General features: G+C 35.4%; 1 protein-coding gene across 7 annotated transcripts in view; it reads left to right on the top strand.

Moving 5' to 3' along the window:
• CPEB2 (cytoplasmic polyadenylation element binding protein 2) overlaps positions 1-17542 on the top strand; it is a 51249-nt gene that overhangs the window by 21057 nt on the left and 12650 nt on the right. Inside the window, exons 4-8 of one of the 7 annotated variants that reach the window (XM_068188705.1) lie at positions 1994-2044; positions 8497-8520; positions 12025-12195; positions 13768-13857; positions 14805-16213. In XM_068188705.1, coding sequence (XP_068044806.1) covers positions 1994-2044; positions 8497-8520; positions 12025-12195; positions 13768-13857; positions 14805-14962 — 494 coding nt within the window. In that variant the 3' untranslated portion in view covers positions 14963-16213. Of the gene's footprint in view, positions 1-1993; positions 2045-8496; positions 8521-12024; positions 12196-13767; positions 13858-14804; positions 16214-17542 lie in introns of those variants that run through there. The other 6 variants (XM_068188701.1, XM_068188699.1, XM_068188702.1 and 3 more) reach the window with 6 other exon arrangements.

Consider the following 17542-nt stretch of genomic DNA (forward strand, 5'->3'; position numbering starts at 1 on the left):
GTATAGCAAAGTAACTTAATATACACCAGGCTGAGCTGTGGCAGCTCCCAGAGTGCAATTTAAAGATGCCTTTTTCCTGATTCTTTGTCTCTTTTACCAGCATGCATTGCTAGAAGGGTAGAATTTTTATAGTTCCAAGAAACATTAGATATAACTGTAGATGTTCAGTATAACAGAAAAAATATATTAAATCTGGACACTTTGAAGACAAAAAACATAATGACAGAGGCTCCTACAGAGATTTTTGTGTTTAGTGTTTTGCCTAAGCCTACTCAAAGATTCTGTTAGAGAAGGCAGCAGAGTCCTTCTGGGTGGAATTCATGTGCCCTTCTCCAGGAGCCTGCCCTAGCCTTTCAGTGCTTCCAAATTCAACAACAGATTGTTCTTACCTAATCTGCAGGTGTTCTGATACCATGCCTTCTTACAATAATAAAATCTGTGGGATGACAAATAGTTCATAGCTGTATAAAAACCTTTTTTCAACAATGCCTGTAAATAATAAGGCTGAACAAAATTTCCTAAATTATCTTCATCTTGCTATTTGGAAGTTTCACATTTCAGAGTTTGCAATGTGTATATTTTCAAATTACTTTTTGTCAGAAAATTACCGTGTTAGTTTCTTAAAGGAGATGAGGAAAATCTAAACCCTGTTATTTACAGTTTACAACAAAAATATTTTTTATTTAACCTCAAAGGTGTCCCTTTGGACTCAGAACTACTTAAAGAAATTTCTAGTCTTGCTGCTAAGCTCATGGGTTTTCCAGCAGTAGAGGACCAAGCAGAGTATGATGAGAATTGCTAGACAGCCTTAATACGGAGCTTGTTGATTTGGTTTTCTTTCCTTTTTCCCCCTGGGGTTTCTTTTCTTGCAAGCCATCTGCATATATATGACCCTTTTAAAATAATGTGTGTTCTACATGCCCATTGCTTCCAGACTGGGTTCTTCTTTATGCCTCTACAAGCATTCCCATTTCCTTCAAAAGATTTAGATGCTTAAGTCACAGTATTCATATATATATATATATATATATATATATATATATATATATATATATATATATATATATATATATATATAAAATGTCCTTCAGATTATAACCAAGCCAGTATATTTAAATAGCAAGATAGATGGCAAGGCGGTTTTTTGCACATTCAACCACAATTTTTCCAATCACAGCAGTTATTGTAGATGTCTCCCTAGGTCAGTGTGCGCTACTGGTATGTTTGCAGCTTTCTGAAAAAAGAAAAAGTCTCCTTTAATAAAAAGGAATTTGTAGTGAACAGACACTTCAGCTGTGCATTTTAAACCATTCATTTAAATACTAAAGTATAACATGCCACTGGTGTAGTAAAATGCAGTTCTCGAAAAATTCTAATGTCATAAGGTTTTAATGTTTTTTATTCAGTCTAAAATGCTGAAAATTTTATCTATAATAGTCTTTAATTTTATTGAATCTGTAATTAAGCAACTGCTCTAATGTTGCTAGACTTACTGAAAAATATTACATACCAGGGTTATGTGAAATACACCAAGATGCAGTCATAAATCAGTTAATAAAATTTGCATGCCTTATTTCTTATTAACATGATTTTTCTTAAATTGCTTGGGTAGAGAAGCATTAAGTTGTAGAAATGCCACTCTGTCAAGCAATGTGCATAGTGCAGTTATTCACAGTTGCTGTGAAAGAAGACTAAAGCAGTCAGCACTATTTCTGTGTGTCATGAAACAAAAAGTGGCTTTATCCTATTGGAGCTGATCCCAAAGTACACTGCAGATCTTATGACCAGAGAATTAAGGTTAAGAAGTCTGTTCTTGTCAGCTTTAACTTGGGTCAAGGGTATTGTTGGTTAATGTGCTTGGAGTTAAATATTAGCTCTTTATTTCCCTTAGGCAAATTCTAAGCAGTGATTTTTCATTCTTTTTTCTAGCATAATAGCTAAAACCTCTGCATTTGTTTTGTTCTTTGGTTTTTTTTTTTTTTTTTGTTTTAAGGTCGCTTGAGTTATCCGCATCCAGGGACTGACAATCTTCTGATGTTAAATGGTAAGTTCTAATCTTATAACAGTTTCTAATTATCTCTAGCTTAGTTTAAATCTGACATGTTGCTATAAAATTATACTGTTCTATTCTGTTACTGAATTACTTGCCTCTAGTCTTCAACACTGATGGGACTGTTGCCATTTCTTGGAGTTAAATGGCAAGAGCTAATCTTGCAACAGGCTTTCATTATATCTAGCTTATTGGAAATCTGAAATGCTCATAATTATGCACCATTCTGTTTTGTTCTCAAGCAATCCAGGGGTATGTTTTCCAAAGAGCTGTAAGAAATCTATTATACTGAAACAGGAATTAGAAAAATAAGAAGGCCAGAAACACATGTTTTCTTATATTGGGTAAATAAAGAGTGAACTAGACGCTTTGTATTATGCTTGTGTGAAATAACATTTTATTTTTGCTGGGGTTTTTGAAAGTGGCTTTTGTCAAGCACGTGTCTAACCGTGAAATATGCTGAAGTTAGAGTTCATGTTCATGTTCCTCTCCCAGTAGGTCAGACTTCATGAACATCTGCTACTCAGTGAAGGCATGAACTTTAGCCTTTGTTCCAGGCTAAAGAAGGAAACACAGCTTGGTAATCCATCTAAGTCAATAATAAATCAGGGGTTTTGCACATAAGTGTTTTCTGCACTGGGAAAAATTAGAGCTGTAGTGCCACAGCTTCTCTAGATTAGAAGACATGGAAGCTGTTGTACACGAAGTACACTTTTGTCGTTCACTTGATGAGTCTAAGTTAGCAGTAAAGATCTCTTAATAAAAACATACGGCCAGAACACATTTGTTGCTGTTTGAAATTATATGGAGGGGATTTTTTTGTTGTTGTTAGGTTTTGGTAGTTTTTTTTAATTGCCTTACCCGTTCTGCACAGTCATTTACACTTGTGCAAATGGATATAAAATGCAAACAAATATCTGTTTTCCATAGATAACACTGAGCAAATGTTTAAAATTTTCAGGAAATTAAGATTTACCTTTATGCCCAGTAAAGGAAAATATTGCATAATGGCTATTTGAAGAAGTAGATCCTTTAATATTGAATAGGTAACTTTAAGCTAAGGGCGTATCTTGAAAAGAAAAAAAGACATACTTAACTATAGAAATAAAATCAGTGTTTAGCCAACTCTATATTGATTCCTCTACACTGAATATCAAGGTGCTTGATGTCACAACATTTACAATATTATACTTTGTGTATTCAACTGCAGCTTTAAGCCCTATTCTGCAAGCTGGTTTGTTCAGGTGGTATATGTGCAGTTGGCATTATCTGCTGCTGTACAAGGAAGTGTTAGATGGGAAGGTATGAAGAGAAACTGAAGTATTTCAGTGAGATGGCTGTAAGAAATTAATATTTTAATTAATTTAATTTTACTTAGGATGAAGAACTTCTCTTTTTGAGGTTTTGCATAAAAAGGCACATGGGAACTATTGTTACTCTGTGTTTATCATGAACACTGGAGAAACACAGTGGTACCAGTCTATCCTAAAACCTTACCACAAGTTAGAACGTGCACTGAAGAATATCTTGCTTTTAATGCTTGTGTGGTTTCTCTTGTACTTTGAAAGGTTACACTTAGTGTGACTGCTGTCCTCTTTAAAACCTGCAATATTATTTTCAGCCTACAGTATGTGAGATAAAAATAACTGTTTGAGTATCTAAAAGGTGCTGCAACTCATAATTTTTTAAATTATGCCCTTTGGAATTTAATTCAGAGCCTTGTTCTGTAGACGCCTAGTCTCTACCAGCTGGAGTCTGATGTAGCTGTCGGTGCAGGCCAGGGCAGTCAGGAACACTCTTCAGAGCCCCTTCAAGGTTGGCATGTCTTAACTGCAGCTTCTTGCAGCTTTAAGACCAGAAGCACTGGAAACAGCTTTTGGGAAGCTCCAGCTGCTCAGATTCTGCACAACCTTTCTTTCTTAGCAAGAATTGAGGGACTTCTTCAAATGTGCACTAATGAGAATGAGGGTTTGAACACCTGTTGATGAACTTGTAGACTTCAATTTCCTTCTCCACTTAAGTGGATTCAAGCTAAAATTTCCCTCTATCCCCGTAATTGGTGCCTTGGAAGGAGATTTGGGAAAAGAAGAGTTGGCAATTCAAAGACTCCACATTTGTCCCTTAATTTCTCAGTAAGTACTGTAGTAGCTGTGAGGAAGAGCAGGCATACCAAACCTTCATGAAAGCAAATCACAAATATTTTTAAACATCCTCTGCCCACTTATGCATGCACTAATACTTAACACTGACCCTCTCTGGATTTTAGTTAGAGTAATTTTAGTGAACTGGTATCTCTGGATTTCAGAAAGGTTCTAACATGACCCAGGCTGAAATTGTGCAACCCTTTTAAGACTAAGCACTTCTAGATAAAACTACTTTTCTTAGGTAGTTTTTCCTCTTCTTAAATGATAGATTTTTTTCCCAACTCATTTAAAATGTACTTATTGAACTGTACCTAATATTAATATTTACAGTTTTTATTATTTAAATTATTGAAATGACCTAAAGTAAACCTGATTTATGTGTTTTAATAAGTTATATTTGGTTATGTATCTGTTTTAGCTTAAGCTGTAAAAAAAAAGTAAGGCATTTTTAATGACTATATCAAAAGTCAAAAAAAAGTTACTTTAGAATGGGTATATCTGACTGCAGCTTTCTCAGCTTAGAGAGAAAATTTTTGAAGGAAGTAATAATGCAAGAGTCAACTTTATGGGGATGTAGAGTGTTCTTCCCCATTACAGGGTTTCCCCACTTTCTGTTATTTTGAAGCATTGAATTTTTTCAGTTGATGTTGAAACATAATTCCCCATTTGATTAGTTTAGCAAGGGCATATTGGACTTCTTACAGATACTATAACTGGTTGTGCTTCTAAAGAAAGCTGTTAAACTTCAATCAGAAATTACTAAATTTCCTATACAGGAATTGCTAAATGAACTTCTGTAGTCTTATATGCGTGCCAAGCTTGAATAGTCATACTGATGTCTTTCAGCCTTAAAATCTATGAAGGTATTATTTCTAAAGAAATCTAAATGGAATTTGGGCACCCAAATCCAATAGAATAAAATGGGAATTAGGCATCTACGTTGTTTAGTCTAGACTCTTGGGAAATTATTGCTGTAACTGTTTATGGATTTCTTTAAATTACAGTTATTAATGAAAAAGGCTTCATCATGTCTCTGTCACTATTTGATTGTTATTCCAGAATGTTAGTGACAAATAGGATTTTATCTTTGTAGGAAGTTTGCCTGGTAGTTTTTCCTGGTATACAACACAGCATTTTTAATTCAGCTCAGTCATTCAGTTGAGTTATTGCACTATGTGTATATTTGATCTCTGGTTATGTATTTGAATTATGTGTCTGAATAAAACAAAACCATACATTTGGTATCTTTGTGGTAGCATTGCTCACATAATGTACAGTTCTATTGTCTTGATGTTAGATAAGCATGCACAAAAAATGTATTTACTTATGTCTTAAATCTGTGACCTGATTTACATTGCAGAAAGGGGGATTTTAATTTTTCTGATGGGTGTAAGCTGTATTAGTATGCAACTTCAGGGATCTAGAAAAAGAAGGTTTTAGCTAAAAGGGAATGTCTTTGTTGTATATACAGCACTCTTAATTTTGGAAGGTTCCAGTGTTACAGAATTTCATTTTATTGGGCATCATTATACTTCTTGTATGTGATGCCTAATTGATATTTTCAAAAGTGTCTTTCATACATTCTCACTCATTTGAAATCTTTCCAAGTTACTGGCTAATTAAAATATCCAGCTTTATAAAATAAATAACAAATTTCTGTATGACTTACTATTTGAACAAGTTAAGGAAAACAGTTTAATCTTTCCTTTTTTGTTGCTGTAAATTAGTTATTTGCCTGCAGTGTCTGGCCTTTTCCAAAAGAGCTGCCTTCCCTGCAATTATTTATTTACAAACATGTGCACTGATTATGTATATGTTAGATACATCTGTGTAGTCTTGATGTATAGGTAAACCTGTAATTAACTATATTTATACAGCTGCCATGCTCTGTAAGCATGCGTGCTCTGTAAGGTGTAAAACATTACATGCATATTATTTTATTAAATACAGAAATTCTGCATTTTTCTAGATGCAAAGTAGCAGTAAATCCCTGCCCACACTAGTTTGCACTCTAAATGAGTAAGACAGATAAATTTTAGGGAAGAAGGTTTGCCATACAAGTAAAGTAAATGATGTGACAACATTGGGTGCAGTTTTTCTCCCATTTTCCCTGATTCCGTTGTTTTGCTGAAGCAAGAAATGCACAGATAACTTTGGTACATCACTGTAATTTCCATATCTATGAAATACTGCACCATCTACTGTTTTAACTGCATTGGCTTTTTTTAACATTTTAATAACTCTTTATTTCTCCTTAAAATTACTGTTTCCTTTTTTTGAATGCACAGAGAAGAATACTTCAGTTGTTATGTAACAAAATATTTTTCTGCATGTCAACTTGTCTTAACTACAAAAATGTAAGAAAATAGCTGAGCTGGTTTGGGGGGCTGAAAGGGTGGGAGAAAAGAAAAGCAGTATCCTGACACTTGTGCCAAAAGATGAATATTATTATGCATCACTGTATTACCCGTTGAGAGAGAACATGGCACTGCAGACATTGCTGTGGAAGGGCTGCACTTGAATTTTTCCCTGCTTACTCTAGTTTTATTTGTGGATGGAATTTATTAAAAAAAAAAAAAGTGGGGGCTAGGCGAGGGCTTAGTGACGCTGCTGCTAATGCCATGTGGGAGTCACTTTGGCCAGGAGTCAAAGATTTGTACATGCTGCAAGACTCACACAGAGCTGTGTGTCTTCTGAGGGCCTGGCTTCAGGGAGAAAACATGTCTGAAGCTCAGCATCAGTCTCCCCAGCTGATCACACAGAAGAATACACTGTTTTGTGGATTCTGTTTTGATGTTGGAAATCTGAATTAAAGTGTTTCCGCTTGTTTAGATACTCAGGTCTCTTTCAGAAAGTGGTTTTTTCTGTTTTGGCTTTCCAGTAGAAATTAAGGATCTGAAAACCTTTAAGCAAAAACTATTCTCTTCAATAATAAATATTTCAGGTGAGAGAGAATAAATCTGCGAACAAGTTCAGTGCAAATTGGATAGAAAGATGATGACTGTTGTGTAAAAATAACTTCTCTAAGGGAGAAAAAACAAGAAAGATTTTTCAGAGTTCCATAAGCAATCCACTGAATTTCTAGTCAGAAGGGATCAAGATAACAAAGGAAAAAAATACTATATCTAATAAAATTTTTGAAAACCCCTAATCAAATAGGAGGTACCAGGATATAAGTATTTCATAATATGAGAATGGAACAATGAATGACATTTATGAATCAGTGATTTTGAGTCTATATGTATTTCAGTGACCCAGAACAACAGTTGCTTTTGGGAGAATTGTATGTATAGAGGCCTCGTAAAATCAAAACAATAATGCCAAGACACAGCAGTCTGTTCCTAAATGTTGCTATGATCGTATGGTTAATAGTCACATCTATTTGGATACTTAATGCCACTGTAATGATTAAAGTAATTTTTCTCAGATATTGAGTCTGTTCAACAGGAATAGAAAATACTATGTGGAAATGTAACTAAGAAATTGCACAAAGCTTAGTAGTTTCTGTATTAGTAATCTGTTTATTTTTAGTTTTTTAGCCGTCAGGCAGAGAAGCAATCAGTATGGTCTTCTGAACTGTAGCTGCAAGCATGATCTCTTTAAGAGTCTTGCAAAACTCAAAAGTTAGGAAAATCTTGGATTTACTTGCAGTCTGTGCAAAATTGTTGCTTTGCCTTTGTGCAGTGTTTTTGATACAATGCTATTTCTTGTGACTTGTGCCCTGATTTCGTTTGCTAGTACAAGGCATCTTTTGTTTCAAACAAAACCTTGCGGTTAATTTTCTGCTAGGTCTTTTCATGAAAAAAGAAGGTCACGGCTTACAGCATTTGCATTGTCACTGCAAAGGACTGTACAAACTGTTCCATGTGGACCAGGATGTGTCTGTGATTAATTTAACACTTGCTACATGATTTTTACAAGAGTATTTTCTTTTTTACAGTTTCAGTACCATACCTGTGTTGTTTAGGCACTTGTGTAAGATACAGATCACATTTTGAGGATGAATTGTAAAGTTCCCATATTTAATTTGTCCATAATTAACATGAAGATCAAGTTTAAAGACATTGAAATATTTGAAAGAATTTTCCTTACAGCTGGTGTTAACATCAATTTAGTAGTAAAATAGTATGGTATTTATGTGAGACTTTAATGCATTCTCATCTACAATTATCAGTACCAAGTACAGATGCAGATTTTTTACTTACTGCTTATCCACATGGTTCTTTGTGTCTTAAATATTTTAGTTTGTGGGCATGATACAGTTATTTGACATTTTACAATTTGTCCTTTGTTTGCATGCAGCGAGGAGTTATGGTCGAAGACGAGGTAATTCACTTCTGTTTGTTACAGTTCAATTAATTCAGATCTCTTACTGATCATTATGATTAATTAATCCAGATTATTGATTATAATTGCTTATCTGCATGTTATCTTAGTTTGGGGAGGATGGAGGATGTGAGGGAAGGAGGAGTACAGTCTGGATTGTTATGATCATTGTTCTTTTAGAGTCTGAATTGAAAATCCTTTAATAGTTAAAAACTGCAGATCTAATAATGATTTAATTCATGCTAATGGCTACTACTTGCAGTCATCACCCCCTTTAAAAATATACAGTTTGCTAGCTGTCCTTCTAACTCCTTTCGCTTATGTAGAATCGGTAGTGTACAGAATAAAAGCAAAAAGCCTTTCATAAGCTTAGCAAGAAATCTAGTAGACTGCTCTTAGAAGTAGTAAACAGATTTCCATAGTATAGGCCAATATGTGTTCACTAACGTTAAAAAAGCTCTACTGTTTTAACTGCTAGGATGTGACGTGAAGTTCTTATAAAGACCATGTAAAACATGCAAGAACAAACTACCAAGATCTTTGGTGGCTTCTGGTATTCACCACATACACATCGGTTCATGTGCCTGTCTTGGTCTCTGCATTGGTTCATAACTTAGTGCTTGGTAGCCATAATCTAGAGAGGGATGATGTTGTAGATTATGGCCGTTAGTACATAGATTCAGTTAGTACAATCATTTTGACAATTCCTGCCAGATTCTGCTTATTTTTTTACTGTCATAAAACAAAAAGAAACAAGTGTTTAGAAGGGCTAATACTTTTTATTCATAGTCATCAGAAGAAATGTGAAAGCCTGTTGAAATGGAAAAGCAAATTACCTTTTTTGCTTTCTTTATCTGAGAGACATTTAGAAGTGAAGAGGATGGAGAAGAAAGTAATAGTAGTCATATAGACCATATTACTCTGAAAGTATTTATCCATTGTTGTTCATGTCACCTTAGCTCTCAGAGGAGCTACAGTGCATTTGGCAAACCTTTACCCACATTAAAGTAAAACTGAGCTCTCTGGTATCACTTCAGAACATGTTCTGCTGGTTGTATTTGTAAAGAACAATTCTCATTGTTCTTAGATTTTAGCATGGGTCTGTGGGTAAAAATAAATTATTCGGAGGGTTATTCTAAGACTGTTTTCCCCATTATATACTTGTCTATATTGTAAGTTTTACTGTCTAAAAAGCACTTCTTTTAAACCAAGCTAAATTACAGTAATTTTAGATTTAAGATATTGAGAATAACTCTCCTATATTAGTGGAATGTCTTAAAATTTCCACTTTGCAGTTACCTGCAGGCTCCTGCAATATGAGTCTTATTTCTTCCATTATGCACTTCTTCCTGTCACTGTCATTATGGTAACAGCTCCATCTTCTCCATCATTCACTTTAGTAATTCAGAAATTCATTGCATCTAACTCTTCTGGTTGTGCAACCAAGTCTTACCATTTGTTCATATACACCTTAAAGATTTCATCATTCTTACTTGTCTTCATAACTAAAATTCATATCTATAGTATCCAGCTGCTACAGTCACAGATTCAGTCTTGCTCCTCTCATGCCTAAATAGTTGATATACAAGAGGAGTCTTCTTGCCTGCTTCATCCAGCTATGTTAGCTACGTGTCTCCATTGCTTTCTCACTTTTCTGTCCCCTTGAGGACCAGCTACATGCTTCCACTTCCTCAGGCAACTCTGCTGATCTCTTGCAGACCTGTTGAATGTGTCCTTACAAGACCAAGCATCTCTTGCTCCCCACTAGTCATTCTCAAACATGCCTATCACCAATTCTAATGGAAAGCAGGAGCCTACTGTAGCTTTCTGTATTTGCTGTACTCCTCTCCATTGGATGTCTGCTGAAGACACAGATATGCCACCATAAAAATAATGTAGTTAGCATTCTTTGTTACTTGGTACAATGCTGCAGTTCCTGCTTTTAGTTTTGTGCTCCTTGTGATACTTTGTGATATTTGGTTGTTTTATATCGTCCTGTGCTTTCATTCAGTTTCTTTGCTGAGATACCACATCAGTGTCAATAGGCATTACTGTAACATAAGTCATTGGTCATAATATTATTTGCTGTTTTCCACCCTTGTCTTTTAACCACCTGATTCTTAGGTGGTCTTCTGGAAATTAAGGGCTTTCATACTGCTCTCACCCCTAGCTGATCAGCACTGGATCTGCTGGTATTCCTACCAGGCTTTACTGCTAATGTTCTCCTGAGTTGGAGAATTAAAGACTGCAGTATTGCTCACAGCCAAGGTACTGTGGACTCAGCTGTCAGGGACCTACTGGTCCTGACTATGGGTTTTCAGTGGGTGAATCTGGAAGAAGTTGTCCATTTAAAATGAAAACTAGCTTTCTTCCCAAAAATGTGCTAGGTTGTTTTTTGATTTGGCTTTTTTTTAGGGAAAGCAGTTGAATTAATTATTATGTTTTAAATGAGTGGCAAACAGGGAAAATGGCTTTTCAGAAGAAATGGCAATGTGGATTATTTGTTTTGCTTCACAAAGTCTTTCTTTTGGGGTTTTTTGCAGTTAAAAGACTGACTTCTTAATTTGAAACATTAATGTTAATGTTGCTGACTAAAGCAATAAAAGATTGAATATGCCAAGATAAATATCCTGACCTTCTGAAATTTTTTTGTTTGGTGTTCTACAAAATTTGTAAATATGAAATGGCGAAGAAATATGTGGGACAGAATTACCATATTTTTACTTCCCTCTGCGCTCTTAAGTGTGTGTTTGGGTCAGATTCCATTTGCAAAGCCATCCTGTGAACTTCTCAGATTTTACACTTGTTTTTCAGGGTAACAGTAAACTCACTGGAGATTACTGCCTATTAGGAACCACCACAAGGCTTCCCTTCAAAACTTTAGTAAATTGAGAGTAAGAAGGGTAAATCAGCGTTGTGACTCATTTTTCAAGTGTTAAATTTTACACATTTACTAAAATTCTGCTTTGCTTTCTTAGAAATTGAGTATATTCTTATGTTAGCAGCAACAGATACCTTTAGAAATACATGTTTGAAACTTGTTGCAATTGTGATGTTTGTTTCCCTGTTCAATTAAAATTTAAGGAGTTTAGACACACTGTAGTCATTCAGGTGGAGGAAGTTACCAATTTACCTTGAAGCTAAACCAAAGGCAGACTAAAAAACTCACTTAAGCAATCAGTAATATTTTCTTTTTGTAAATAAGACCCTTTAATTAAAACAAAATTGCCACTTATCTACTGGATGCAGCAGAGCAACTACCATATAGTGTAATATGAAGTATTACACTTAGAGTGATGTCAGCTGGCAATCTTGAAATTCCATTTTGAAGTTTAACACATTTTTTCATTCTCCTAATTTTTCTTTAAGCTAATGTCAACTTTTCTAATATCTTGGTGTTTTCATTTTGACTCTCTAGACTGCTATTCCCCATTCCTTAAAATTACAAAATCATGTACTGCCACAAAGTTATTTTAATGTACATTATTATCTTTTCTTTTTAAGGCCGTTCTTCCCTCTTCCCAATAGATGATGGCTTGCTGGATGATGGTCACAGTGATCAAGTTGGAGTGTTGAATTCCCCTACCTGCTATTCAGCTCACCAGAACGGAGAACGAATTGAGCGTTTTTCTCGGAAAGTGTTCGTTGGAGGTCTTCCACCGGATATTGATGAAGGTGAGCAGCCTGAAAACCGAGCAGACTATGTTTAGAGGGAGAAACAAAAACAGGTCATGAAAATCCTGACTTAAGTAGTAAAAATAAGCCAGTCAGCAAAATAATGTTGTGCAAAATGCTGTAACTATTTGTTCTTTATGTAAGTTGATGGGTGTGTTGAGCTTAGTATAATCTTTTTTGGTTTTGGGATGGTGCAGTTGTTTCCGATTCTGCACTTGAAGATTAGAGTTGCATGTTCCTGCTTATCTTGCATATTCCTTTCAAATACATCTTAGCCCTCCTCTGTGTGCCTGCTTCATTCTGTAGGCATAGGAAATTTCCATTTGTAAATGAATTTCATATTCTATTTTACTATTACCTGAAGATCTCAGCAGTGATACAGAAGGGTTAATATTATCCCTGATGAGAAATAGAGAAACTTAGGCAGAGCAAGGTCAGGCAGCAGAGCACTCTTGATGCATTGAACAGGGTCTGTACTACAGAAACTCAGATTGTTAGCCAGTTGAAATTGCTTTGTACACCAGTGGTGATGTGACGTAATTGTGCTGTTTAGTATGAGGTTTCTCCTGTGCAGATAAATGTAAATTGCATGTTAACTTTCTAATGTAAATGGAAGCCCTGTTAGGAGGTTCATGGTAATCCTAGAATAACATGAAACCAAATATGCTGACTGCGTTTAATTAACTTTCAGACATGGAAAGACCAGGTTTTGGTTCCATTTTCATTGAGATGCCTCCTATAATCTACTAAGGGATTTCTTTTGATAAGCTTCAGCACAGTTGCCTGTAATACTAATGGTAATTAAAAACACATGGAAATACATTTTATTTCTTTCCTCCCTGTTTATATGATGATGGCAGGATATGACTGAAAGATACTGGCCATACTTGTGTTTGAGTTGCTGCTTTTATATAGTTTAGAGTATTTTTAACCCACGGCCAAGGCTTTTCCAGTCACTGACATGTAGGTGTGGCAGGGATAGAAAATCTCAGAAAGTTGTGCAAGAGGCATAGTAGACGTTGCAACAAGTCTATTCATGGTTATTGGAAGCACCTCTAAATAGACAATTTTAAATTTCTGTCTCTGATACATGCATAGTTTCTGCTATAGGGCAGATATCCTGTATAGATTTCCTATATATAGGAAACTGCTAGCATGTTAATTGTGGTGTTACTTGGTATATAAATATCTACTTACGAAGCTCTGAACTGTACATCACTAAACAGTAAATTTATTTGATTTCATTCAAACCAGATTCTGATTTGAATTTAGGGAAGTCCCACGTAAGTTTTCACGAATGGCTTTAGTTGCCCATATGCTTCTGAAATGTTGATGTTTTTAAGCAATAAAAATCAAATGTACGATTAAAATCACCAGAAATGCGTTGTATAAATATCAACACTCTGGAAGATGCATCTATTTAGGTCTTTTGTTTATGAAACTTGTAAATTTTGTTTTGTTTTTCTTCCCATGAAATGTCTGCCTTTGCTAGAAGCAAAGGTCTTTGCTTGATAGTATTTTTCATTGAGTTATGTAATTTCCTTTAATTGCAACTATTTTACATGTTTTTAGATGAAATTACTGCCAGCTTCAGACGATTTGGGCCCTTGGTAGTAGACTGGCCTCACAAAGCAGAGAGCAAATCCTATTTTCCCCCAAAAGGTAAGAGAGTTAGAAGGTTTTGACCTTTACTGAGTGCAAATCTTGCTCTGGGAAACTGTCTCATCTTCTTCCAAAGGGTGTAATGTAGAGGCCCTGTGAACAGTTAAATGTTTCAGTGCAGGGCCAGGTGTGGTTCCTTTACATACTGAATCTAAAACCTGTTGTTTTGTTACTGAGCCTGATCAGGTCAACTCTCTGTAGTTGTATGCATCATTGATCATCATTTCTGTGTTTGTATTTCTGTCTATTTTCCAAAACTGAGATTTTATCAAAATTTTAAAGACAAAATCTTAGATAAATATTATCCCAGGAAGTTAAAGGCAGGATGCATTTGCTTATCTGGTCAAGATAATCAAATATGCATCTCTCACTTTTAGGATGTGAACTTCCTGTTGGAGCTCTAATCTATTTGCTAAATAGTTAAAATATTTATTTTTATATTTAAAAAATCATTTCTAGTGTTGCTGTTAGATTAGATTTTTTACCATTACTAGGTTTTACTAGATTTTTTTACTATTACTTACAAAGTGTTGGAAAAACCATTCTGTAGATCAAGTAGTTAAGTCACGTAGGATATCTCTGTACATGTACAGCCATGTATTGTTACATATAAAATAAATGCAGAAGTGTGATCTAGACATGAAAGCAATGCACAAATTATTGATTTTGTAGAGAATGCAGCAATTCATTCCTTCTGTGGAAGTGACAAATGTAGGTATAGTTCTTTTGTAAACTGATTCTTTATTTATCTGTGCATCTAACATGGGGAAAAGACAGGATTATTATCCCCGATGGGCCCTCTGAAGAGTTGGAAATGGAATTGAAAGCATTTGAATAACATTTATGAATGTTACATGGAAATGCTAAGACAAACAAAGAGACTTTGGCTTTTTTGATTGTCAGCCCAGCCCACAAAGCTATTGTCAAGTTAAATTTGATTATCTTAGACTGCATCTCTCTTCATAAATTACCAAGAGTAATTCCCAAGGAACTCTTTGAAGAAGATGCATCTCACAGAGTCTGTGATGAATATATAGAAGACAGAAGATGTAATATATTCTTACCTGAAAGGAATGGATTCTGGCATTTGTTTCCAAGGAGATAGTCCTATCTCATCATCTGAGCATCTTAAGGATGTATTTTCAGACGTCCTTATTTGATAAAGGTTTTTCATGTATTTGGGTTGTTTATAATTACTGCAGTAAGAAAAAAACCCAAACTGTGTTGTAAGTAGAGCTTCTTAAAGGCAGAGAATACAAATACAAGAACTTCAGTGTGTTGATCTAATTAATTCAGGAAGCATTTGCAACCCAAGTGCTAAGTTGATTTCCCATGATTAACTGATCCTTACTTGAAAAATAAAAGCATTTAATGTTCTATCTTAATGCTTCAGCCTAATTTTTAGTTTGCTGCATTATTCAGTATTTTTTTGTATGTAGCCTAACACATTTAAAATACAGTGTTGATTTCTCTTTGTAAATACTCTGGAAACATACAACTGCTGAGTGTTATTGTGTACATACCTCTTTTGTTCAACGCAATACATACGACCCATAATTATTTTGTAGAAGAATTTAATTAAAAATTGTCTTTCATTGGTACTACTTGTGTGAACAGACAAGAACCATCTATACATATATTAATAAGATGTCTGAAATGGCTAAGGATAGGCAAAATAAAGCTTTGAGATCAATCATTAATTACCAGTTGAGAAATACATACTATATTAGTTCAGGGAATTAATGTTTTTTATTATTTTCAATCTCCGTTTTCGAAATTGTCACCCTGTATGAAATTAATTCAGTGTCTATATTTTTCTTTGTTCAGTTTCAGTAGAGATTTGCTATAGTATTACTTTTCAAAGAATTAGGCCATTCTGGACTGATTAAGTCTTCTCTGTGGTGAAGAGATGGAGCCTGTTTTGTTTTTGATTTTTTTTGTTACTGTTCAGTTTTCCAGACTGTGCTTCCTTCCAAGCTCTCTGCTTACAGAAGGTCCTGAGGGAAGGCCAAGCTCATAATAAGTGTTTCCTTACTGAAAGAAATTCAGAAAGTTTCCTGATCCATCCAGGCTGGCTGCCTCCTGAGAAACACCAACTGCTTGTTCTTAACTAATTACATTTTGTGTTGGTTCACCACAAAATTAGATAGAAACATAACAGGAATTTTTACAACTTTACACCAATCCTACAAGGAAGCTCTGTTCTGAAAAAAACCCTCAGTTGAGCTCAAAGTACAAAGTCTGTAACAGTGATCTGCCAACTATGATGCAGAATTCCTTCCTTTCTGACTTGTCACTGTTTATCATAACTCATGTTATTACGTAGTTGGCAAATACGCTTATTTGTGAAACAATACACATGTCCAAAGTAACTTGCTGGGTTGAGGACTCCTCCTTCTGATAATGAAGCTCAGAAAGAAATGGTGCCATAAAGATATGGAAATTCAGAAAATGCTTTCCAAAATATGTCCAGTTGTTTGTGACCTCTGTACTATTTATAGTCTGTCTGGGAGGATAATCTGATTTAAACAGGACAGTGTGCCCAGCCTTAATCTAACTGGTTGTTTCTGCTGCCTTGTATGACAACAGTTGTAACTTCTTTCTTCAAGGTTCCCAACTGCTAACTCAGAGCTGACTAGCTGAAAAACTCAAGTTGGAAATGTTCTACTTCTAGTTTCAGAAGCAAAACCCCAGGTCCATACAAGTTCTGTTGAACTTGTTACCTGCTACTTTGATCACACTGAATAGGATCAAACTTGGGATTCAGGCAAATAACTGCAGGTATCTTCATGTGTGATTAGTGTCTAAGCTTTCAATGGAAATCTGGCCAGTACAGCCAGTGAAGTACAGAGGGCAATTCAGGTCACCGTAACATAAGCACATTGAGCTTGATTCATTTACCCAGACTGAGGATATCTAAAAGACTAGATACACGGGTCTCACAAATACAGTGCAGCACCACATTTTTTCACCTCAAATGTGTTTTGGAGTTTATTCTCCATCAAAGACGACTAAATGGAAAAACTGAAAGATGGGCTGTGTAGATCCATTGTCTGTATTAACCTGCAGCTTGGACTGATTCTTTCTGATTTAAGTTAAGGTGCAGCAGTCTCTAGGCAAGAATTGCACTATACTGAGGCCATTTAGTGCCCTCAGACTATGGAGAGTCTGTCAGGACATTGGAGGAACCAGCCCCAATGCAAAATACCACTGCAGTTACTGCCATGGCAGTACATGGGCAGTGCCACGCTGGCTTGCACTGATTTTTCTTGACTCCTCCTCTAAGCCATTAATGACAGGAGTTAGCTGGAGGTTGATAAAACTTAAAGCTGCTCTCCGATTTCTACACAAAATATGCATAACAAGAAGCATATTTTCTCCCTCTGCTAAACTTTCATACTACTATGAAATAAAGAACTTTTGTCCTTGCTAAGAAAATCATGTTAGCATGAATCTAGTCCAGAACGCTTTGCTTTTGATTTGTTCTTTAAATGAATACCAAGATAAAATTTTTAAAGAATACCATGAGACGTTTTAATGTGGTAGGACTCTTCAATCATCTCGGCTTTTCAAACTTACCTGATGCGCTTTCTGTTCCGGTGCTCACCAATTCATCTCTTTAGTGAGCATTGGAAATCATGGAAGGTCTAGAGCTGTGGAGAAAAACTACAGACAGACCAGTCTG

This window comes from Anomalospiza imberbis, chromosome 4 (genome assembly GCF_031753505.1).
Source record: "Anomalospiza imberbis isolate Cuckoo-Finch-1a 21T00152 chromosome 4, ASM3175350v1, whole genome shotgun sequence".
NCBI classification, from domain to species: Eukaryota; Metazoa; Chordata; class Aves; order Passeriformes; family Viduidae; genus Anomalospiza; species Anomalospiza imberbis.